The following is a 24,875-nucleotide window of genomic DNA, read 5'->3' on the forward strand; positions in this document are numbered from 1 at the left end:
TCTTACATCAGTGTTTCTCTCCCTCTCTCCCTCTCCCTTCCTTTCTCTAAAAATCAAGAAAAAATCTTTAAAAAAACACAACCGAGTCAAACTGCAACCTTCTTATCTTTCTAGAGCAGTGAGTGCTTTATTTAAATTAGATTCAACTTAATATGCTAAATAGCTTACAATAAAAAGGCAAATAATCTATTTTTAATGGTCAAGGGAACTAGAATAGACATTTCTCCTATGAAGATGTACAAATGGCCAATAAGCACATGAGAAGATATTCAATATCAAATGCAAATCAAAACCATTAAGGGGGGGGGTTGTGTGGGAAGAAATTAACCAAAGAACGTATATGAATACTAGTATATGCATAGCCCATGGACACAGACAATAGTATGGAGAAGGCCTGGGGTGGGGTGGAAGCCGGGTTAAGGGGGGAAGAGAGGGAAGTGGGGGACATCTGTAATACTCTCAACAATAAAAATTTTAAATTTAAAAAATAAAAACCACAATAATTGGGGGGTGGTGAGCACACAGTACAATATTCAGATGATATATTATAGAATTGTCCATCTGAAACCTATATATAATTTTGTTAACCAATATCACCCCAATAAAGTCAATAAAAAACCATAATGAGATACTACTTTACACCCACTTGCATGTCTATAATAAAAAGGCAGACAGTGTTTGTAAGGATGTAGAGGAACCAATCTTCATGCACCCCTGGCGGGAATGTAAAATGGAGCAGCTGCTTTGGAAACAGTTTGTCAGTTCATCAAACAATTAAACTGAGTTGCCATGTGGCCTAGCCATCCCATTACCAGATCTCTTAGGTAAATAACCAAGAGAACTGAAAACATATGTTCATGCAAAACTTGTAAGTGCATGCGTATAGCACCGTTATTCATAATGGCCAGAAAGTGGAAACAACCCACAAGGCCATCAACAGATGAATAAACAAAATGTCACATTTCCATACTATGGAATATTATTCAGTCATAAAAAGAAATTAAGTGCGGGGGGGGGGGAAGGATAAATGATGGAAAAAATAAAATAAATTCTTAAAAAGTTAAATACTGATACATGCTACTACAACCTGGACGAATCTTGAAACCAGACAAAAAGACCACATGTCATATGATTTGATTTATATGAAATGTTCAGAATCAGCAAATCCATAGAGACAGAAAGCAGGTTAGTAGTTGCCAGGGGCTGGGAGAAGGGGGGATGGGGAGTGAGTAACTGGTATGAAGTTTCTTTTTGGGATGATGGAAATGTTCTAGAATTACATAGTGGTACACAACTTTGTGATTTGTGCTAAAAATTACTAAATAATCAATGTTTCTCTCTCACACTCTATCTCCCTCTCTCCCTTCCTTCCTTCCACTCTCTCTAAGAATTAATGAAAAAAATATCCCCGGGTGAAGATTAACAAAACAAAACAAACAAAAATTACTAAATACTAAAGATCACTAAGTTGTACATTTTTAAATGGTAAATGTAATGGTGTGCATTTCTCTCTCTGTATGTGTATGATGGAGACACATGCTGACATTGGCCCATTCTTGAAGATCTTCACATACAAAGCAAGAGGTGGCCTCCGAGGACTCTAATCAGCCTGACATTCTAAGTGTATGTTTCTAAATGCAGAGAGACGGCTCACGTAACCTCACACTCATTTACTCATTAGCTTAGAGCACCATGTGCCCACAGACCTAAAAGCATCTTGCAAGCCACATGATGTTTTACCTGTGAGCCGTATTTTTCTGATATGCACATGGGTCACACGACTTTTGAAAAATTATTGAGCTCTGGCCTGTGTGGCTCAGTTGGTCTGAACATCATCCCATGCACTGGAGGGTTGTGGGTTCAATTCCCAGTCGGGGCATATACCTAGGTTTTAGGTTCGATCCCCAGTTGGGGCATGTTTGGGAGACAACCAATAGATGTATCTCTCTTATGTTGATATTTCCCCCCACCCGCCCCCTCTCTCTCTCTCTCCCTTTCCCTCTCTCTTTCTTTCTCTCTCTCTCCCTCTTCCTCCCTCTAAAATCAATTTTAAAAAAATTACTATTGAGGGTGAATTTATGTCTACTAATTATTTTAAAAATAACATTCTTTAGCAGCAATGCAAATGGAGTCCATTCAAAGGTATATAGCATAGTGCTACCTGTTAACCAATTTCGATCTGACTTGAAATCATACGTAGAACACATAAATTATTCTCAGGACCCATCATGTCAAGGCACAGCCAATCCTGACACCACCTGTGTATCTACATGGTAGTTCTCAACTTCATGGGTGTAATTTTGTGAAAGATAAAGAATTGGGGCAGAATTGGGCTGTGTCTTCCTGGTGGGCAGAGTTCTATGTTCTATCAGTTCCTTCCACTTGAGTGAGCAGATAATCTGCAGCGCCCCCGAGAACTACACTCCAAAGGCAGCGACAGCATATCATAGGCTGTTTCACTTATATCTCAGGCTGCGCCTCACTCCTCCAACAGTGCCTGCTCTCTCCAGCGAGAGCCATCAGTGATGCCACGGTGCTTGGACAGTTCAACAGTGGGAAAGAAGTACAGTGGAGTATCACTATTCAGAAGAGAAAGCTACTGCGTCGGAGGAGGGAAATGTATCAGATGAAGTAATAAATATATAATGTGTGTACTTTAGAAGCGTCACGAGCGCTGCCTTGGGGGGGGGCAATATCAGGGTGAAGTTTAGAGTGAACTCATATGAGGAAGAGACATTTATGCTGCCCAGCAGGAGTATAATGTAAGCCACATATGACGTTTTAAATTAGAGACTATATTACATATGTAGTCTCCAATATACCAGAATATTACCACTTCAACATGTAATCAATATGACAAAATGAGATCTTTTATTCTTTTTTTCATACTCAGCCTTTGAGATCTGGTGTATGTTATATTTTACATTCACAGCTCATCCCAATTTTGACCAGCCACATTTTACATGCTCTACATGCTCCTCTTGTAACTAGCGGCTACTTATTGGAGAGCACAGCTTCAGAGAATCTTCGTTAAGGTAATCGTTATAAAAGCAGCACTTACTGAATCTATTTGCTAGACTTTGTTCTAAGCTCTTTACATGTATTAACTCAATCCTCACAACAACCCTAAGAAATAGGTTCTATTGTTAGCCCCATTTTACAGATGAGGAAACTCACTTGCCCAAAGTTACAGACAGGGTGGTTCCTGAGCTCATGCTTTTAGTTATTCTATTCCTTAGGTCAGTGATGGCGAACCTTTTCAGCTCGGCGTGTCAGCATTTTGAAAAACCCTAACCTAACTCTGGTGCCGTGTCACATATAGGAATTTTTTGATATTTGCAACCATAGTAAAACAAAGATTTATATTTTTGATACTTATTTTATATATTTAAATGCCATTTAACAAAGAAAAATCAACCCAAAAAAATGAGTTCGCGTGTCAGAGGTGTCATAGGTTCGCCATCACTGCCTTAGGTTTGCCTACAGTTTCTCTCTCCAGTATGATCTCGATGAGTGGTAATAAGCCAAGTGCTGCTCCATTGGGGATTTCCCCCCACCTCATTTGCATGTAGTTTTGTTGCAAAAGGATCTAAGTGAGCTGAAGCCATGAACCCTTTAGATCCAGGAAGCATCACTGTGTGGCATCAACTCACCTCTCCGAGATCCCTTAACCTCCACGACCCTGCTCTAGCCCTTTACAAATATTTCACAAACTGGTCATGTCAAGGGCACGAACACAATGAAAACCTGTGCTCCTGGTCACTTCTTCTCGAATCATGCAATGATTTGCAAAGTTCATAGCACACACTTTCCTGGCAAATGATGCAATGGAAGCTGGGCACATTAACCTTTATTTTGACTTTAATAAACTGTTAAGCCCGTGTATCCCTTTTCTAAAGGTCACAACTGAACTCAGTTTTCCTACATTGAGGCAAAACTTCAGGTTACTTATTGGCAAGTAGTTTGGTCCTGCTAGTTAAGACTATCTAATGAGGTACTTTCTTATGTTAAATGGTATGCAATCCAGACCCTGGATGTGCTTCTGCCTTGGATAGTTCTGCCTTTCTTACCCCAGACTGATGGGACAAGGATGACACGGAGAAGTTAAGGAAGCTATCAAACAGAGAGCATGTTGAAAGTTCTTTGAGATCACAAAAGGGTTACAATTTGCTATAGGCTTTTCTTACCAATTTTCTCTAAGCAGAGGTTTGAACAAGGACTTTCCATGGTGCTATTAGCAGTACCTCTTTTTGACTCGGAGAACTGAACACAAATTTATCTCTACTTCCTCCCATTAACATTAGAACAAGTGAATTTCAAATATACCCATAGGGGCAAAGAACAGGTGATGAGAGCATAGACTCCTGGGAAAGCTCAGGAAATGAAGATGCCATGTACCTGGGAGGCAGCGGTGCCAGCTAGGACTGGCGGTGGGTACTGGCTGAGTCTGTAGATGAAACCATTGTACCCCAATGCACACTCCCCCATCCCAAGCCGCCGGGTGACCACCCCTCCCCCAGCCCAGCAGGAGACTAGAGGTTGTTTCTGTGGAGAAGTTGGACAGACAAGTGAACTCCAGGTGTGGTGGAGGTTGGGGGAAGAGGTGCAATACTGAGGTCGAAAGGGATGGATTAAGGCAAAGCGCAAGCCCCTGTACTGCTGAGCTCTAAGACCACCAGCAGCTAGTGTGTGTCTTTGCCCCCTCCTCCTCCCACCAGAAGATTGGATAATAGTTCCGTGGAGAAACCTACAGATACTGACAGAAACCTCAAACCAAAGAGCCTGTTAATTAACACATCCCACCCTCTCACGCACAGCTTCCAACAGCTCTGTAGGCCTTACACCTTTAGATGGACAACGAAAGATAATTGAGAAGAGCCTCCAACATGAAAGGCAACGACCAGAAACAAAACAGAAAAGAACAAACAGAACAAAGAAATGTGATGGCCCAGCTTGTGTGGCTCAGTGATTGAGTATGAACCTATGAACCAAGAGATCACCAGTTTGATTACCAGTTCGATGCCTCAGTTGTGGATTCAATCCCCAGTAGGGAATGTGCAGAAAGCAGCCAATCGATGTTTCTCTCTCCCTTCCTCTCTCTAAAAAAAAAAAAAAATCAGTAAAAACATTAAAAAAATAAAAATGATGATTAAGAAGCACCTCACGTAGGTGGAAATATGAAACCAGGAAATGAGATGTTTTATCCTTTCCTTTCACCATAAGAACCTAAGTTTCTTCTCTTAGTAGAAGGTTGCCATTCTACAACCTCAGAGGCACAGGCCAAGTAACAGAGAAGAGCCACAAAAAGAAATCCCAAGTTCACTTCTCTGCATCCCCATCTCCATGTCATCGTCCATGACAGCATCATCTCTTAACTGGACCATGAGAAGAGCCCCCGAAAACAGTCTCCCTGTTTCAGACTAGTCTCTGCCAAACAACTCTACAAAGAACACTCAGAGTGACCTTAAAAAATATCCAATCATTTCAGGCCCCTGATTCAACATTTTCAGTGGCTTCCTATTGATCTTGGCATAAAATCCAATCTCCTCACACTGGCCAATAAGGCCTTGTATCGTCTTGTCTGTCTGCTTCTTCAACTTTATCTCCTCCCGCCCCACTTGCCATTCCACTTATTCCTTCTCCACTTGCCAGTCATACCCAGGACTTCCTGATGTCAGGTGACAAGTTTGTTCTGCCGGGAGGCCCCCGACATGGCTGCTCATGTTGTTGACTTGTTCATTGTTTCTCCCCGCACTGGAACATGAGCTCCATGACAGCAACTGCCTGTCTCCCTTATTTGTCACTATTACACCAGCCTCTAGAGCAGCGGTTCTCAACCTTGGGTCGCGACCCCTTTGGGGGTCGAACGACCCTTTCACAGGGGTCGCCTAAGACCATCGGAAAACACATATATAATTACATATTGTTTTTGTGGTTAATCACTATGCTTTAATTATGTCCAATTTGTAACAATGAAATTGGGGATCACCACAACATGAGGAACTGTATTAAAGGGTTGCGGCATTAGGAAGGTTGAGAACCACTGCTCTAGAGGAATACCTAGCATGTAGTATGTGCCCAATAAACATTTATTGAATAAATAAATTTGTAGTTTCAAAGACTCAAAGTTTCCAGGGTAGAGGTGAAGTGGTAGAAGATGAAAAATACTGAACCATTAATTCCATCAGGAGATATCAAAACTTTATCGATGTTAAGATCAGCATTTCCCGTGACCCAACTGAGTTTCAATGTGAAATATTCTTATCTATTGTATCAATGTCAGTAAAGAGTATGCTATGCTTTTGCACGATGTTATCATTGAGGGGACTGGATAAAGGCTACATGAGATCTATTATTTCTTACAATTGTATGTGAATCTGCAGTTATCTTAAAACATTTAATTAAAAAATTCTAATCTAAAGGTAAAATAATTTAGTATTTATTCAGCCTGCTTATATAGTACTCACCCCAAAATGTATTCCTCCACAGAATACTCTGTGATGATAGATGCTCACAGACAGAACTTAGGCTACCAAAGGAGTCACCATTTCTGGGAGGCGCTATCTCTTTCCTGGAGCCGAGAACATTAGACTCTGTTCTTAACCTCACACGGCACCTGGCCCATAGTCAGTGTTCAATAAATATTTATTCAGTGAGCTAATTATTTCTGAGAAAGCCAAAATGGCATCCAGGTACAGCCTGTGAACTGCCCATCATAGCATTCCAACCTGGCAAGACACCAGCACCAAAGGCAGGTCTATAAATAACTCTGTAAACCACTCACAAAGCATTTAAGATGTCCAAAACGTACAGTTGATCTTGTTCGCACATATCTAATCACTCAATTCTCCCATGAATACCGCATTACACAGTAAGGTAGGACAGAGAAATACTGTTAGGCCACCTATAAAAATCGTTTTTTCTGTTTTTAAGAAAATATATTTCTTGCCAAAACCGGTTTGGCTCAGTGGATAGAGCGTCGGCTTGCGGACTGAAGGGTCCTGGGTTTGATTCCGGTCAAGGGCATGTACCTGGGTTGCGGGCACATCCCCAGTAGGAGATGTGCAGGAGGCAGCTGATCAATGTTTCTCTTTCATCGATGTTTCTGACTCTCTATCTCTCTCCCTTCCTCTCTGTAAAAAAATCAATAAAATATAAAAAAAAATGAAAATATATTTCTTTATTGATTTCGGAGAGGAAGGGAAGAGGGAGAGAAAGAAACATCAATGATCAGAGAGAATCATTGATCAGCTGCCTCCTGCACGCCCCCTACTGGGGACCAAACCCGAAACCCGGCATGTGCTCTTGGCTGGAATAGAACCCGGGACCTTCAGTGTGCAGGCCGGTGCTCTATCCACTGCGCCGAACTGGCTAGGGCTATAAAATCATTTTTTAAATGGATACTGAAATAGTCCTGGTCTAATAAACCGAGACCCCTTCCAAAAATTGAGCAGTAAATCAGTGGTTTGGGGACAGTTACACGTGGAGAACCTATTTGATGTGTCAGTTCTGGTAAAGGATGAAATATCAATCTCCTGGTTGTGGTTGGTTTTTCCTTCTAATTAGACAACAGTTACTGGACAGAAGAGCATACTTTTCTATTGTATCAACCCATTCAGCCAATCTCTATACTTAAGGCATGTTTCCGGGACTAACATCCTCTAAAAGAATATTTACATGTTAACATTCCACTTCACTTATTAGAAGTTACAATCACTCCAAAGTTACAAATTATCATTGACTAAGGTTGGACATAAACTAAGTTCTTCTATCTGAGCACTTTTCTTTGATCACTTATGTAACCAGGAATACTTCCTCCATGAAAGAGCAACTGTATTTCCCCCCAGACTGTCTACACTGAGCTCTAAACAAAGTCCAGGCGGCTACTGCACTTGAAACCGATTAGTAAAACACAAAGTATTCAACGTAACACAGGAGTTGATTTAAACCGATAAAAAGCAGGAAACTCAGAGCTGAAGGTAAAACCAGCTCCTGACACGCCCCATTGTTCCCTGGCACACTAAGACACTCAGCACATTAGGTGGCCTGGTATCTCATCTGGACTAAATACCAAAGCTGAATGCATCTATTTAAGGCAGATGTGGCCTCATCCTTAAATTTCCAGATTCAAATCACTGCTGTCCTTTGTCATTTATTTTCTAAAGTGGCAGCTTTTGTAAGAGTAACCCAAGAAAAAGAGGTTTTATATGGAGGAGGCAGTTGGAAGACTGGTATATGCTCCTCAATTGTGTAGAAGAGAATCTTTGAAGTTTAAATTTAGCAGACACATCAGCCCTGAATATTAACACTGTCTTATGAATGAGAGAAACTAGATTTACAAATAAAACCTAAAAAAAAAAAGTTATTCAAGCTAATTTTTAAGTAAATCCATTTTAGAACTTACCTGTAAGGATGAACTATTTTTTCTGTTCCTAATTCTGGCACTGACCGTGATATTTAATGTCCATCAGAACTATCCTTTCATTTTCTTCTTTTCCAAACCTCTAGATTGCAGAGCACATTCCACACTCTGCCAAAAGAACGAAGCCATGAAAACAAACAAAAAAAACAAACAACAAAACAAAGTTCTGTTTCAGAGAAACAAAAATTAAATTACTTGAAGGTAACTGAGGAACTATAAGGAATTCCTTGAGTTTATATTTCATGTGGTCCATTTGAAAACAGCCATATCTAAGGGAGACTTACTTTCAAATAAGTTCAGTTGTACGTTGCCACCCTTACTCATGGCCTTTCCATTCTAGGTATGTTTTATTCCTAAGAATGACAGAAGTAACCCCTGAAAAACCATTTATCTCTTAGGCTTGCAGCCTCCTTTACCAAAGAATAATAATGCCTTCAAAGTTACACAACAAGATGGTAAAGTTATTTGGAAACTGGGTCACCTAAAATTTCTCCCTCCATTTCAGTACCTCTTTTCTGAAATGTTTTCAAGGGGAAAAATCATGAGCAGAAAACAGAGCATTTATGTCAGTATGTGCAGGTTTGTAATGTGTATGCATGACAGCACCAGGCAACAACCCCAAAATAAAATAAACAATTCCATTCATAACATCAAAAGGAATAAAATTCTTAGAAATAAATTTAACAAAAGATGCAAAACTTACTCAAAAACTACAAAACATTTTTGAGGGGGGGAAAAAAAAGACCTAAATAAAGGGGAAAACATCCCATATTCATGGATAGCATTAAGATGGCAATACTCCCCAATCTGATCTGCAGATTCAACACCATTATATCAAAATCCAAGCTGACTTCTTTAGTCAGACATTATGCACTAAGAAAACATCATTTACAAGAATGGTTAAATACTTCTTGTACCTAGGAATTACTTCTGGTTTGTAGATGAAGGTTTTAGAAACTCTGAAAGAGAAATCAACTGCATCAGCCCTCCATGCCCGTAGGACTCTCTTAAGGTAAATTGATTGAAAACCCACATATAAGCCCTCATATCCAAACAAGGCCCCCTCTGTAATATAACCTCCTCACTGCCAGCTTGGATCAGTGGAACAGTCCAAAGTCCACCTGAAAAAAATATGTGGGGGTGCAGTGATGGGAGCTAAGGGAAACTGGAAACAAACAATCAAAAAATGCTCCTTGACTTCCTCCCATAGCGTCAGAGATCTAAATACATAAAGAAGAAAATGCATTTTAAAAATCTTTAACCCTGCAAATTCTTGGGAAAAAATCTGCAAGGCAATTTCCTTTAAATAAATGGAACACATATTATATTGTTTGATGTGAATCAATTTATACAAGTCATCTAACGAGCAGAGTTAGTATACTGTGTACCCGTCACATTAATGCAATAGAAATGGTGCATACACTCCAGACCTAGTGAACCTCGCTTCATCAGGATTAGGTAACGAAGTTAGCCTCTCTTTTACTCTGAAAGGGATCAAAGGTTGAGCCAAGACTAGCTTTTAGACATGCTTCCTCTGCCTCCCAAATCACCATATAAAAGCAATCTTTATTTAATAAACACACATATAGAAAATTTATGCCACTGACAGGAATTTATTCTTCCATTAAATAAGACTACAACACTCTGAATTGTCTACTTAGAGCTGCAATTCCATTCAAAATTAATGCTCATTAAGTTTTTAACACTAAAAAAAAAGACTTATGGAGAGAAAAAAAATAACTGCTTAGGGGGGAAAAAATGGAAAGCCCACCAAAATAATTACACTCATTTACATTTGTGAATAAAAAAGGCAGATGTCCCTTTACACTCACAGATACCACAGAATGTGCTAATCTACACAGACTCCTCCTTATACAAGACACACTGCATTATATTTAGAGATTCGACACATGAGGGCACAGCTGGGCGCAGGGCATTCACTTTGCCAAAGAGGCTCAAGGTTTTCGTTTAGAAGATCATCTGTTAACGACAGGTGCACTGAGTGGCTATCATATCTTCATATTCTTTATAAGCTATTGAGCCATCAGGCTCAATGGTCAGCACACTCAAAGGGCTGTATTTGGCGGGCACGCACGATGGTCTTGGCACCGAGGAGTCAAGCTGCTTCTCGTAGATGATGTTCTGCACCATGGTGTGAACTGGAGAGCCGTACCGATGCCCAGCTGCCCTTGGACAGTCCCCTTTACAGTACCGGGGGTTATACCTGTGCGGGGCCACAATCCAGTTGTCCCACTTCAGCTGACTAAAGCTAAGTCTAAAGTCATGGAGCTCACACTCGTTTTGGGGGAAAAGGAACTGTTTGAAGTATTCACTCAGGTTGAAAGAAGCTGGAACCAGAGGCCTCTTCAATCCTGAGCTGACAGTTTCCTGTCCTCTCCGGTGACGGTGACGGGAAGATCTCACTCCCTCCGCAGCCTCTTCTCCTATAGGACAGGCAGGCAGACCTCCCCGGTCAGGAACCTGTGAAGGGCTCCCTTTATAGTGGAGGGAATGCCACCTGTGATGAGCCTGCGCACTGGTGTCGTTCAGGTACAGAAGGAGTGAGGGGCGTGCCAGGTTGAGGCGACTGTCCTGCGCTGAGGGGTGCTGCCGCTGGCCTTTCACGCATGTAAAGGTCACAGACACGTGAACACTTCTCTTGTCGGAGGCCACTAGAGGCTGCAGCAGGGCAGTCACATCAACCTCAACCCATTTGTATTTCTTTTTTAATTCAAACTGTGACTTAAAGGTCACGGAGTGTGGAGCTCTAGGGGGTGTCTTGCTGGAACGAGGCGCTGGCTCTTTCAGCACCAGGTGGCACACACAGTTAGCAGCGGAGGGGAAAGAAACTGAGGTGTTCAAAGTATATAGCAAGACTGACTTGAGTAGGCGTTCCACAGCAGTAACTCGATCCAGGTTAAACAGCAGGTCCACTGACGGCACGGCTCCTGGGGAGAAAAAAGTCACCAGTTGTGCCTGAATACGATCGAACAGAACAGGAAGTCAAATCAAGGAATTAGTACTTTTGAATGTGCCTTCTCCCTTCTCTTTTCCCATTTCTTCAAACCTCAAAAAATGGAAAAATGGGGAGGAGGGGGAGGGCGTATATAGAAAATACAGGTAATTGGGGCTATAAGTAATTCCCAGCAATTACAAGTGGATATTTTCTCACCAGAAAGTCAAAACAGCTTTGGTGGTGAATTGAAATAACAGGGAATTATAAGACAGTTTAATTTTTAGAATCTTAATAATTTGTTCCAAACAGAGGACGATAAATAAGGAAAATACTATTTTTCTCTTGGGGAGTCTCTAGAGGGAAAACAATAATAAAAAAATACTAGGTTTGCCGAAACCGGTTTGGCTCAATGGATAGAGCATTGGCCTGCAGACTGAAGGGTCCCAGGTTCGATTCCGGTCGGGGGCATGTCCCTGGGTTGCGGGCGCATCCCCAGTGGGGAGTGTGCAGGAGGCAGCTGATCGATGTTTCTCTCTCATCGATGTTTCTAACTCTCTATCTCTCTCTCTTCCTCTCTGTAAAAAATCAATAAAATATATTAAAAAAAATTACTAGGTTTGGCCCTAGCCGGTTTGGCTCAATGAATAGAGCATCAGCCCGCCGACTGAAGGGTCCTGGCTTCGATTCTAGTCAAGGGCACGTACCCTGGTTGCAGTTTTCCTGGCCCTGGTCTAGGTGCATGCAGGAGGCAACCAATGGATTTTTTCTCTCTCTCTTCCACTCTCTCTAAAAATCAATGGAAAAATATCCTCAGATGAGGATTAACAAAAAAGCAAAAACAAAATAAAAAGCCCCACTAGGTTAGTTAAGTAGACATTCTAAGCCAGTGATGGCGAACCTATGACACACGTGTCAGAGGTGACACGCGAACTCATTTTTTTGGTTGATTTTTCTTTGTTAAATGGCATTTAAATATATAAAATAAATATCAAAAATATAAATCTTTGTTTTACTATGGTTGCAAATATCAAAAAAATTCTATATGTGACAAGGCACCAGAGTTAAGTTAGGGTTTTTCAAAATGCTGACACGCCGAGCTCAAAAGGTTCGCCATCACTGTTCTAAGCCTTAATGCAGTGGTTCTCAACCTTGGCTGCACATTAGAATCACCTGGAAATCTTTTTAAAATCCTGATTTCTGGGCCTCATCCTCCAGAAATTCTGTTTCTTTGTAACTAATGTTGTGGCCCCAACCCATAACAAAGAAACAGAATTTCTGGAGGATGAGGCCCACAAATCAGGATTTTAAAAAGATTCCCAGGTGATTCTAATGTGCAGCCAAGGTTGAGAACTGCTGCCTTAATCAGGGGTCCTCAAACTACGGCCCCGCGGGCCACATGCGGCCCGCCGAAATCATTTATCCGGCCCGCCGGGTGTTTTTGCTGCCGCTGCCTGTTGCTTAGCAGCCGACTACTTTTTTTTTAAAACTATAGTCCGGCCCTCCAACGGTCTGAGGGACAGTGAACTGGCCCCCTGTTTAAAAAGTCTGAGGACCCCTGGACTTAATGGATGGCGTCAATAAAGAAAGCTTAATTATCTATTTGGAACACTTGAGATAGACAACAAATAAATAATCCAAAACCACCAAAATAAAATAGGACAGCAAGAAAGGAGGGTTTGAAACAGCCACCTCTGTCTGGCCTTTTGGGTTAAAACCATGACCTAGTGAATATGGATTTTTTTAAAGCACTGCTCCTTTCACACACATTCACCAAAGTGCTGAGTCAAACTGATGACTGTTCTTGTGAGGACCTACTATTCCACATCGGCACTTACGCTTTCCTCTCACAGAAAGCAACAAACAAGAGGACAACAGCATGTGTGACAAAGCATACCAATAGCTATACGGTATCTTAGGCACATTTTCAGGCCAGTATTGGAGAATGGAAAGAATAAGCAACTGGAAGTCAAAACACCGGGTTTCCCGTCTTGATTTTGTGACCCTGGACGAGATGCTAACCTCCAGCAGCACTTTCCTCGGCCTTCAGAGCCATTACGTCTCTTCTAGCTCTAACATTCTAACATATCAGCCCCCCTAAACCCACGAGGGCACTGGAAGAAACAGTAAGACCAAGTACCAGATTTGTTTGAATTTGGAAACTGAGTATCATGAGAAGTAAAATGCAATTCAAGAAGCAAGGCCCAGCTCTTTCTGTAACTGAGGTGCAGCCCGGCCTCTCATCTTCCCTCCCCCCATTGACCAATCTGCTCCCACACACCTGTCATCTGGTCCACAGAAGCCTGCTTGCCGCGCTGGACATGAGGGGTGAAGAGCCGAACGGTGTTGTAGAGGTGACTTCTGTTGGATTTGGGGATCCCCTCCTTGGTGGCGTAGGCCTTATAGAGCCTCTTCATGTAGCGCAAAGCTCTGGAGTCTGGCTGCAGCCTAGGGGCCCCACCTTGCCCATCACACAGAACCTTGAAGAGAGGGGAAAGGAGGCCAGATCTGTCCCTCCCATCTAGAGGCTGCAGCAAGGACCAAGGCTCAGCCTCAGGTTCCAATTCAGCACTGGCTGCAATCTGAGCCTCTCCCCTAGAAGCCAGAGAACCAAGGCTACTAGGAAAACACAGCCAGGAAAGGCAGCCAAACCATAAAAAGAACGTGCTGGGAAGCGCCATGGCTTGGAAGAACTAGCAAGGAACCCAGCCATACCAGTCTTCTTCCTAAAAGCCAGGAAGAACCTAGGTTGATCTCTTAAATAAATTTTAGGTGTGTAGGCGGGTAGGGTCACTTCTGTAATCAGACCTCAAGGATGCCTAGCTGAAGATAATTTTTATCAGCTGGATGTCAAACAGCTGATAGCATCCTACTTTTATCCTCATTAGACACGGATTTATTTGGGGGTTTTTTGGTTTGTTTGTTTTTTTGCTTTCCTCTTCCTTTCTTCTGGCATTTATTTAAAAACCTCTTGCCCTGACCGGTTTGGCTCAGCGGATAGAGCGTTGGCCTGTGGACTGAAGGGTCCCAGGTTCGATTCCGGTCAAGGGCATGTACCTTGGTTGCGGGCACATCCCCAGTAGGGAGTGTGCAGGAGGCAGCTGATCGATGTTTCTCTCTCATCGATGTTTCTAACTCTCTATCCCTCTTCCTTCCTCTCTGTAAAAAAATCAATAAAATATATAAAAAAAAAAAACCTCTTAAAGTTATTGTTGTACGAATGCACCAGCTATGTAGCTGAAAGGCTAAGAGAAATTGAGAAATGATCTTAAAATAATCCCCCCCCCTTTTTTTTTAAAGCGAATCGGGTTCTTAAAATGTTCCTTAGGTGCTTGCTGAAACTTCCAAGGCACGTGAAAAAACTAACTAATTATTCATGATGATACAAAGATCTGTTGATATGCAATTTATGGTATTAGTTTACTCTTCCTGTCTCTTCATCCTCACCGCTTCTCCACTTTCAGGTGCTTAGGATAATTATTTATCACAGTTGATTTGGAGGGTGAGAGAAAGTCCCAGTCGGTATTGGAATTCTAGAGAGCAGAGAACTGTTAGGCTGCCGACATCTTCCAGGTGGCTTCCATAGAATATGTACTTGGAATACAGCAACATGCTTAAAAAAGGAGGATGTCACCTTTAACCTTGACTCATTTTTAGATATAATGTCCTGATGTCTTTGCTCTGTCTGCACATTCATCGGTACATATTTTGGTTGAAAGGTTTAGAAATGTTTGCAGGTGCTAGAAAATACATGGAAGTTTTATGCACTCACTGTTGCATTCATCACTCAAATGGTGGTAGAATTTCCTAGGCCCTAGGTTATTATGGTTCTTAGCTGTTATGTTCTTGCCTTGGAGCTGAGACCAGGCTAGTGGTCATGTTTTGGGAAAATGAGACAAAGGTGCGCCACGAGTAGCCGAAATGAGGGGCTAGCCAGCCGTGGGCAAACTACGGCCCGCGGGCCGGATCCGGCCTGTTTGAAATGAATAAAACTAAAAAAAAAAAAAAAAAAAAAAGACCGTACCCTTTTATGTAATGATGTTTACTTTGAATTTATATTAGTTCACACAAACACTCCATCCATGCTCTTGTTCCGGCCCTCCGGTCCAGTTTAAGAACCCATTGTGGCCCTCGAGTCAAAAAGTTTGCCCACCCCTGGTCCAGTGCCACTCTTAAGGAGCCTCTGTGCTGGCCAAAAGGCAAACACAGCCCTAACCGGTTTGGCTCAGAGCGTGGGCCTGCGGACTGAAAGGTCCCAGGTTCGATTCTGGTCAAGGGCATGTACCTTGGTTGCGGGCACATCCCCAGTAGGGGGCGTGCAGGAGGCAGCTGATCGATGTTTCTAACTCTCTACCCTCTCCCTTTCTCTCTGTAAAAAATCAATAAAATATATTTTTTTAAAAAGGCAAACACACTCCTGGTACAAGATACAACACCAGTCCGTGCAGTATTCAGGATGATAACACGGAGGTGTTTGCAAATGTAAGTTCCTCGCCTGCCAAGCCTCCCTAGCGTGTGGCTAGGCAGCAGGGTTATAAAACGCACCGAACGGCTGAACGAGGCCTTGGTCTATATATTGACCACATGGCAGCAATCCCAGGAACAGAACATTTGCAGACACCGCAGCCAGGAGAAGCCAGACGGCTGCACAGGGAGCGGCACCCGCCAGAAGAAAGCACCTTCCAAACACACGGCAACGCCTCTCAGCCAACGTCCCTCGCCTCTCCTCCAGGAAAGCGGAGGGGAGGATGTGGGCAACACCATCGTGCCCCACGCCCTACCCCCGCCAGACCTTCTGGGGGGGAGGGAGCGGTGTGTGTGGGGGGGGGGGGGGGGCTGTGCTGGATGCCCTAGGGGTGGCCCCCTCCTTCCCGCTTACCACCACTTAACAGCCCTTGATCAACTGCTTGACAACTATTGGGGGCCCCGTGGCAGCATCTCCGGAATGTTTTTATTCGAACCCAGGAAAGTCTACATCCTGCCAGCAGATTCTCAGGCGGCGGTGGCCGAGAGGAGCCGGGATCTGAGTCCCGGGTTTGGTGCTGGGGCCGAGCCGGTGTCCGCTGCGGCGCCAGGCGGCGTGGGGCCGCGTTCGCTGCCGGCGGCGGCTCCATTGGCTTCGGGGCGCTCTCCACCGGTGCAGGGCGGGCGGGCAGGTCGGCACGCGGCCGGCGCGGCCCTCCAGGTCTCCTGCCCCTTTCTCGTCACCTCCTGGTTCTCCCCGGCACCCGGCCGCTTCCTGCGGCTCCACCCAAGGCGGAGCGCAAAGGGGAAGCGTCAGCGCACGGGGGGCGCCCCGAATCCCGCACGAGGGTCACACGCCCCAACCCCGGCCCAGGCCCCGCCCACCCGCCGGCGCCCGGCCAGGCCACTTCTCTCCAGAACGAAGGGGGGCGACAGAGGCTCCTCCCGAGACAGCGGGAAAATGGTACTCCCCGGAAGTGACTTCAAGGCCTCCTAGACCGGCTTCCGGTCCTACCGGAAGTGGCGGACGTAGACCGGTGGATCCCGCGACTGTGGAGGGCGAGGTGACCCCGGTGCGGGAGTGGGGCCCGGTGGCGGGGTCCTGGTGGCCGCTGGGAGGGTGGGGGCGCCGCCCGGGCGGGGGAGGACGAGGAGCGCCGGGAGGGCCTGCGGGGTGCGGGTGGTGCGGCCCGAGACTGAGCCCGGCGCCTGTCCCCCTCGGCCCCGCAGGCGCCGCCGCCACCATGGGCCGCGAGTTTGGGAAGCTGACCCGGGTGCGGCACGTGATCACCTACAGCTTGTCGCCCTTCGAGCAGCGCGCCTTCCCGCACTACTTCAGCAAGGGCATCCCCAACATGCTGCGCCGCATCCAGGCCTCCATCCTGCGCGTCGCGCCGCGTGAGTGCCCCGGCCCGGGCGGGGGCGGGGGGCGGGGGGCGGACTCCGAGCCCGGCGGGAACGCCCGCGGTCGGCCGGCGCCCTGCAACTCGCCATGCACACCCGTTCTTCTCATTGAAAATACCGCAAGGCCCCTGAACTGTCATACCCTCGTCTCCGTTACGGACGAGGAACCTAAGTCACAGAGAACTTGAATGGGCGGCCCAAGGTCACTTGTGTGACTCCGTCTTCCTCTGAGGTCACTTCGCCCGCTACTTGCTTGGCGGCATCTGCTTTGTGTTACAGCGAAGCAGATAGGATAGTTGCACAACATCGCGAGTTTGGGTAAATGGTGAAGTTTATGCTGTTAATTTTATTGATCTTTTTACAGAGAGGAAGGGAGAGGGATAGAGAGCTAGCAACATCGATGAGAGAGAAACATCGATCAGCTGCCTCTTGCACACCCCCTACTAGGGATGTGCCTGCAACCCAGGTACACGCCCTTGACCGGAATCGAACCTGGGACCCTTGAGTCCGCAGGCCGACGCTCTATCCACTGAGCCAAACCGGTCAGGGCAGACCCTTTTCTTTTGGTCACTTATCCAATGGGTATGTAATGTCCGCCTTCTGTTTAAATTCTCACCTGATGATGTGTTCATTGGTTTTTAGGGAGGGAGAGAAAGAAATATCGATGTGGGAAACATCGGTCGGTTGCCTCCTATAGGTGACCCGACCGGGACTCCAACCGCACCCTTTGGGGGTTCGGGGACTGCGCCCGCCTCCCGATCCGCCGGCCAGGGCTGCCGGCCAGGGCTGGCGTCACCCTGCTGGGCCGTCTGGTTTAAAAGGGTTTGTTGGAAACTAGAAACAGGAGGGCAGAATCTGTTGTGATGCAGAAAAGAGGATGGGGACGCCGTTGTCTCATATGTGCTCACTGCTTTTTCTCTCACTTGATTTTTAAAGCATTTGTCGCATTTTATCTTGTCTACACATGGGGGACTGAGGAGTTTGAGAAATCCAGGAGGAAGAATCCAGCCACCTATGAAAATGACCAATGAGCAGCTCATCTGGAGGATGGTTCCCGGTCTCTGAAAGACCCTTCTCTGGGAGAGGAGTCTGCATTGTGTAGTGTCTTGAGGACACAATAAACTTCTTATGGGCTGCCATGTTGTGATTTTGCATTTTTGTGAGCAGAGTCCTTGGTGTGACTTGATAATCTTCAAGTTAATGAACTCCCTTCCCCAGAAGAGCCCTGAACCGTTTTGGCTAGTCTGGGGATTTGGTGAAGGAGTGGGGCTCACCCCTTGTTCTACAGTATGATCTCCAAGAAAGTAGCTGCAGCTACTCTTGCAGGCTGGCCAGCTGTGGGTGGCATGGACTGTGGGGAGTGTTGGTTCCCCTCCCTCTGATCCTCTAACAATAATAAAACCTAACTATGTCGTAATTTCTATGTGTCAGGCACTCTTCTTAGTCCTTTACACAAATGAGCTTTTAAACCTCACAACTACCTTTGAAATATTATTACACTCATTTTGCAGATGAGGACACAGGCACAGGGAGGGTTAACAATTTGGCCAAAATTATATAGATAGTGAAATGGTGGAGTCTGCACTATAGTTTATGTTCTTAAAGTTACACTGTACTGCCTTTTCTCCTAAGGCAGGCCTTCCGTAGTTAGCCTGAGGGGAAGTCAGCTATAAAAGGAGGGGTGAGGTGACCCTTGACCTCTAGAGCTGGGGCAACACCCTGGCTATTTGTACCAGATTGCTAACAGTGGTTATTAACCATATATGCCCCATAAAGCCTAAAATATTTACTCTCTGGCCTTTTATGGAAAAAGTTTACTCCTGGAGCCTTTGAATATATATTTTGGTAGAAAAGTTTTATTTTTTTAACAAAATGTACTAAATATATTCATCACTGGGGCTAAACCAGAGACAACTGAAACAACAAATATGACACCACAGCTAAAGATGGAGTCCTATACAGAAATAAGTCAAGGACAGAAAATCTGAGGAAAAAGGAAAAAGTACAGGTCCTGGCCAGGTAGCTCAATCGGTTAGAGCAGTGGTTCACATCCTGTGGGTGGCGACCCCTTTGGGGGTCGAATGACCCTTTCACAGGGGTTGCCTAAGACCATTGGAAAACACGTATATAATTACATATTGTTTTTGTGATTAATCACTATGCTTTATGTTCAATTTGTAACAAAATACATCCTGTATATCAGATATTTACATTACGATTCATAACAAAAATTACAGTTATGAAGTAGCAACGAAAATAATTTTATGGTTGGGGGGTCGCCACAACATGAGGAACTATTAAAGGGTTGTGGCATTAGGAAGGTTGAGAAGCACTGGGTTAGAGCAAGCATGTCAAACTCAAAGGCTAACACGGGCCAAATAAACAAGGTTTAAGTTTATGTGGGCTGCAAAAAAATACAAGCTTCAATTTTCATAGAAACGTAGGTTTATTTCAATAGAGACATGCTGAATACAAAGGGCTGAAATGAGTAACAATAATACATTTTGATAAAAATATATATATTTTAAAGATATCTTTATTGATTTCAGAGAGGAAGGGAGAGGGAGATAGAAACATCAATGATGAGAGAATCATGGATCAGCTGCCTCCTGCACACCCCACACTGGGGATCAAGCCCACAACCCGGGCACGTGCCCTTGACTGAAATTGAACCCAGGACCTTTCAGTCCACAGGCCGACACTCTATCCACTGAGCCAAACTGGCCAGGGCAAAATATTTTTTCTTGAACATTAACTTAGCAGACATTGAATAACTGCACAAATTAATAAGCATAACGCAAATAAACCTATTTTGTTCTCCGAAAGCGAAATATTTCCTGTTGCGCATACCAAACAAGTCAGTACAAGACTAATGACGTGGCAATCAGCTGCTAAAACATTCCCAGCTAGTATTAGTGACGTAAAATGGTGTGCCTGCGCATAAGGTGCGTAAGGGAAATGAATGCAACATGATTATACTAATCAGTCATTAGCAAATGTAGCTCAATAGTTATGTATAACAGGATGTTGTAAAAATTATGAGGTTTCTATTAAAATGTTTCTTGCATACCATTATATTGTCTGGGCCGCAAAAATATTCATTGTGGGCCGCATGCAGCCTGCAGGCTGTGAGTTTGACATGCTTGGCTTAGAGCATCCTCCCGATATGCCAGGGTTGTGGGTTCTATCCTCGGACAGGGCACATACAAGAATCAACCAATGAATGCATGAATAAGTGGAATAACATGAATGTTTCTCCCTCTCTAAAATCAATAAAATATTTACAATAATGTTTATTTTAGAAAGCACAAGGAGAGAGACTGGACAGCCAGCTCAGGGCTCTTGACTGGAGACCTGCTTTGCATAGGTTTCTTGCAGGTACTTACAGACTGTGAGGTTTTTCCAGAGCTTGGCCATATGTGTGTTCAACAGGCTGTCCGTGTTGGGTTCTCCTAGCAGGCTCTGGACGGGGAGCAGGATGGTCCTGGTGTCGTACAGGGCAGACCACAGATCCTTCGGGACGTCCAGGCAGATGTTACCCTGGGTGTCCGCATCAGCGTGGTAGCAGGGATAGGAACTTTGCCACAGGTGTGTTGGAAGGGTGGCCACTGGGGAGCTCTAGGGAGAGCTGGTACCTCATGTCTTCATAGACTGTGCCAGCTGCTCCATGGCTGGTCCTCACCCATTTGAAAAGGTGGTCTGATTCAGGGAAGGCAGAAATTCCTTTGTTGCCAGACATCATGGGGTCATCAGCTCCTGTAACCTCCACACCATGCACCTCTTGCCCACGGGGCCCTCCACTGGGCTCACTCCTTCACCGCAGCAGCAAAGCTGGCAGCAGCTGGGTTGCGGTTCTGGGAAGCTCTGGGAGGGACACAGGAACTCGGAGACCACCACTGTAACTCAAAAAGGTACCTTTCTCCTTCCAACAGCAGTTAGTGTGGTAAGGGTTGGCAGTTTTATGCTTATGCTTCCCTGCTCCGCTTCTAGAAATTTCCTAAGTACACTTGTTGCTGATCCAGAACGGCAACTTTCACTGCAGTTCAGCTTCTGTCTCAGGCTGCATCTTTCCTTCTTATTCTCATGATTGTTCTTGCCTTTTAGGAACCAAAGTTAAAATACTTCCAAACCTAAAAATAAAAAATTGGTAAGGTAAGCTGCATTCATTGTGAGGCAGGATAAGGAGGAATGGCTGAGTGACAGACTTGGGCCCATACCCTTTTACTGTTGCTTCCATCCTGTGATATAGGCAAGAAAACTGCATTCCTGAGCTTTGAACTTGCTGCCCATAAAACAGATGTGTTAATAATTTTCCTGTTTGGCTCTTTGTCCAAATTTATTCTCAGGGCTTGCCTGAGATGCAACATATTCGGGTTGTGGACTTTTTTGAGAATGATCAGAGCTGTGGACCTGAAGATGTAAACATACCCATCCATAACTGCATAGTTTCAACAGATGCATGCACCAGGGGAGGACCACTGCCATTCATGAATCTCTCTCCCTCTCTGGTTTTAGCCCCAAGCTTCCTAGGGGAGATGGCCACCCTTTCCCACCTTCTGGGCTTCATTTTTTAAAAATATGTTTTTATTTTAGAGAGAGGAAAGGAGAGGGAGAAGAGAAACATCGATGAGAGAAACAATTGGCTGCCTCCTGCACGCCCCTACCAGGTTTGGAGCCTGCAACCTGGGCATATGCCCCTACTGAGAATCAAACTGGCAACCTCTGGGTGCATGGGACGATGCTCAACCAAGTGAGCCACACCAGTCAAGGCATTCTTGGCTTCATTTTACCCTAAGACTTTCTTCGACTCCTTTGGAGGTACCAGCTCAAAATCAAGCTTGCCCTTTCCCAGCACTGAGCCTGTTGGTCTGGATCCTTTTTATCTCAGGAGTACCCTAAGAAGCCCTTGCTGTAAGCCCTATATAGGCTGAGCTTCTGCTTTTAGATAAAACTGTGAGAGGCTGCTTTTAAGCCCGTCTCTTATTAAAGAGCTGCCTCTCTAAACTTGGAGGCACAAAGCTCTGTAGCAGGGCGCTGGGGTGGTGGTGGCTGAATGTGGTGAGTTGTCATAGCTCAGTGCTCCTGTACATGATTTGGGATCTGGGATCATTTTAAGGACTATTTGTAGAAATCCATAAAGAAAAGGAAAACTTGGGTAAAGTATCTTAAGGAAGAGGGACCACTACTGTGGGCCTCCGTATCTATAATCCACCCACCTGTCCCCTCCAGCCTTCGTGCAGCTCCTTCACCTGCCGCTGGGGGCACAGCCAGTTAGTTGTTCATTTTGCCCTTCTTTCCCCCAGCAGTGCTCCTACCCCCAACAGAGGCATTCATTTCTGGGCAGCAGAATGGGAACTCTTCAGTTGGCCAACAACAGTCCTGGAGATACAGGTTTGCCTAGTGCAGGCACAGAACTCTGCCAATTCCAGCCAGCAAAAAAGCGAATACATTTTGACCCTTTGTTGAAATTTCACCTAGAAAAGTTTTTATGTTTCAGGAAAGTCGTTTTTTATTAGGCCCCTCCTGCTCGGGGACAGCACAAAAGTTTCCAGTTACTGTTAAGCCCTAATGATCTCTCCTCCTAAAATGTTCAAACATCTGTTTGTGTCCTACACCCTCTTCCTCGTTTCATCCCAGGCGCCTACCTCCAAAGCAGGAAATCCCTGGGAGCTGTGTTCAGAGTTATCCATGCTATAAACGATCAATGCTTCAGTCTCAATTTCTTCTTGTAAATTAATCACATGAACCCCCAAATGTCAGTGCCTGAGAGGCCTCAGGGATCTCCTCCCATCTCACGGACAGAACAAGAGACTAAAGCCCAAAGAGGGGCTGGGCTGGCCTGTGGTCAGTTACCCTACTGAGACCCCACTCCTGCCTCCCAGCCAAGCACTCTTCTTACAGCTGAAATGGTTAGAGGCTGCTTAAGCCTTTCCCTGGAGGGAGGAACATGTAGTTATGTACTTTATTCAGCGAAATACTTGATTGCAGGGAGCCTGTGACATTTAAAAATTTTTATTAAAATTTTTTAATTTGATTTTGCTTGGAGTACAGGAAGGCAGAAACGGAGGATTAGGAGAAAGTACCCATCTTTGGAATGAGCAGGTTCCAAATCCCATTTGGCACATCACTCCAGGCTGATAAAGGGGAGGCTGGCACTGAGTCCACAGACCCAACTGGCTCTAGGACATCACGTTGCTCAGTCTTTTGCTTATCTAATCAGATTTGTTCTTACCCAATGTTCACTAGGTCACCACGTAGCCTCTTCCCCACCCTACAAAGTTCCTAGTTAAGCCCCTACCTGAGGTCACCCAGAGTAAAGGGAAGGAGCAGCTAACTGGTCACAAACTCGCAGAACTGGTTAGCTGAGTTTAGCAGAGATCTGCTTCTCAGTGTTTTTGAAAGTACAAGCAGTGGTGTCTCCTTCCAGGCCTGGAACCACGACAGACAGCTGTGGTCACAGCCTGCCCCACCCAGCTTTGAGGTCCACCATACCACCCGCTGCTCCCTTGGCAAGAGGATTGGCGACCTTCTGTTTCACCTTCAGCTGTGCCGTATCTCCTCTTTTCCTCGGAGAACAGGAAGGTTCTTACCAAATATCCAACCTCTGAAGATGAGAAGGGTCTTGGAAACAGATACCAGCAAACTTTTCACAGAGACACCAGGCAGAGAAGAAATCTTATTGCATTTGTCTTGTTGGCTAACCTTCCCAGGTCACATGTAAATCTAAAGTCCTATCAATCTCTTTACTCAGAATTCACATCTTTGCCCCCAAATGTATTAAAATGCCCATGTCATTTAATGAGTACCCATAGCTACTCATGGTTGCCCCGAGAAGCCAGCAGCAGTTCCTACTTTGGGCTTTGGAGACAGCTCAGCTTAGACCTGCTTCCCTGAGGCTGCAAGGAGGACATGCTCTTTAGGAGGCCCCAGTGGCCTCTTGGGAGGGAAGTCCATAACTCAGGGCTTTGCAGTGTGATTTATCACCACCACACAAGTTCAGGAGCCCTCGCTCTCAACTCATTCACAGAATAAACAAGACACCAACCTATACTCATTCATTCGAGTCACCTGTGGTTCACATAAGTCCCACATCAGTCCTGATGGCCTGACCCCTAGGCGAGGGCAGGTAGACAAGATTTTGAACTTTCCACAGCTGGGTCTCTATTCTTCCGGGAAGATGATCTGGAGCAGAGAATTAGGGTGACACTCAATCTACATAAATGAGGGACTGGGGCGTTGTGGACCCTGCTTGCCAAAGCATCCCCCCACAGTAGGGAGATGGGGGCATTATCCAATTGCCTATAACACAATAGCTCAGTGCCTCTTTCCTAGACAAGACTGAAAGGGGTCAGCGCTATTTCTGAAGACCTCATTATTAGAATTCTATTTTGATATAAATGATCTCACTGAGCTATTTTGGAATCAAAATATGGCTAGGTGCCTGGCCTCCCTCAATGTCTTCACGTGGCTTTCACAGGGAAGGGTAGTGCTGACTTTTGCTAAAATGGGTGAAAGGGTCCAAGCAGCCAACATAATCAAAGTCCAGATGAGAGAGCAGTAAATACAACGTGCCTGAAAGGCAGGCCTTGAGCACATTCCTCTGGTAGACATTAACTTATTAAATCGATCCTG

The 24,875-nt window shown here is 44.9% G+C and overlaps 2 protein-coding genes and 1 pseudogene across 7 annotated transcripts; 1 reads left to right on the forward strand and 2 right to left on the reverse strand.

The window, feature by feature from the left end:
• Positions 1 to 10,015: 10,015 nt before the first annotated feature.
• Positions 10,016 to 16,678, reverse strand: GDF9 (growth differentiation factor 9). Of its 5 annotated transcripts, none has more exons than XM_059698376.1 (3): positions 16,337 to 16,678; positions 13,657 to 13,855; positions 10,016 to 11,370 (listed from the first exon to the last, which is right to left on the reverse strand). In XM_059698376.1, exons 1-3 carry the CDS (start codon positions 16,487 to 16,489, stop codon positions 10,406 to 10,408), a joined length of 1,317 nt encoding a protein of 438 aa, XP_059554359.1. In that variant the 5' UTR covers positions 16,490 to 16,678; the 3' UTR covers positions 10,016 to 10,405. The 5 variants fall into 5 exon arrangements, with proteins under 5 accessions (XP_059554359.1, XP_059554362.1, XP_059554361.1 ...); XM_059698379.1 differs by having other exon boundaries at positions 16,255 to 16,388; XM_059698378.1 differs by lacking the exon at positions 16,337 to 16,678 and adding an exon at positions 15,148 to 15,331.
• A 96-nt stretch (positions 16,679 to 16,774) lies between these two features.
• Positions 16,775 to 18,660, forward strand: LOC132235642 (cytochrome b-c1 complex subunit 8). Of its 2 annotated transcripts, none has more exons than XM_059698381.1 (3): positions 16,775 to 16,903; positions 17,070 to 17,237; positions 18,180 to 18,660. In XM_059698381.1, exons 2-3 carry the CDS (start codon positions 17,084 to 17,086, stop codon positions 18,272 to 18,274), a joined length of 249 nt encoding a protein of 82 aa, XP_059554364.1. In that variant the 5' UTR covers positions 16,775 to 16,903; positions 17,070 to 17,083; the 3' UTR covers positions 18,275 to 18,660. The 2 variants fall into 2 exon arrangements, with proteins under 2 accessions (XP_059554364.1, XP_059554363.1); XM_059698380.1 differs by having other exon boundaries at positions 16,776 to 16,912.
• Positions 18,661 to 19,524: 864 nt separating this feature from the next.
• On the reverse strand, positions 19,525 to 24,769 carry LOC132235641 (ubiquitin-conjugating enzyme E2 C-like; annotated as a pseudogene).
• Between the last annotated feature and the right edge of the window lie 106 nt (positions 24,770 to 24,875).

The sequence above is a fragment of the Myotis daubentonii genome, chromosome 5 (assembly GCF_963259705.1).
Source record: "Myotis daubentonii chromosome 5, mMyoDau2.1, whole genome shotgun sequence".
Lineage (NCBI taxonomy): Eukaryota > Metazoa > Chordata > Mammalia > Chiroptera > Vespertilionidae > Myotis > Myotis daubentonii.

What these genes read in the sequence shown, in the direction of transcription:
- GDF9 (XM_059698374.1), bottom strand. Translation starts at nt 14,056, where the DNA reads ATGGCGCTTCCCAGCACGTTCTTTTTATGGTTTGGCTGCCTTTCCTGG. An exon ending in TTCTGTGGACCAGATGACAG is followed by an intron (nt 11,371 to 13,656) that starts GTGTGTGGGAGC and finishes TTTTCTCCCCAG; the next exon opens with GAGCCGTGCCGTCAGTGGAC.
- LOC132235642 (XM_059698381.1), top strand. Translation starts at nt 17,084, where the DNA reads ATGGGCCGCGAGTTTGGGAAGCTGACCCGGGTGCGGCACGTGATCACC. An exon ending in CATCCTGCGCGTCGCGCCGC is followed by an intron (nt 17,238 to 18,179) that starts GTGAGTGCCCCG and finishes TGATTTTTAAAG; the next exon opens with CATTTGTCGCATTTTATCTT.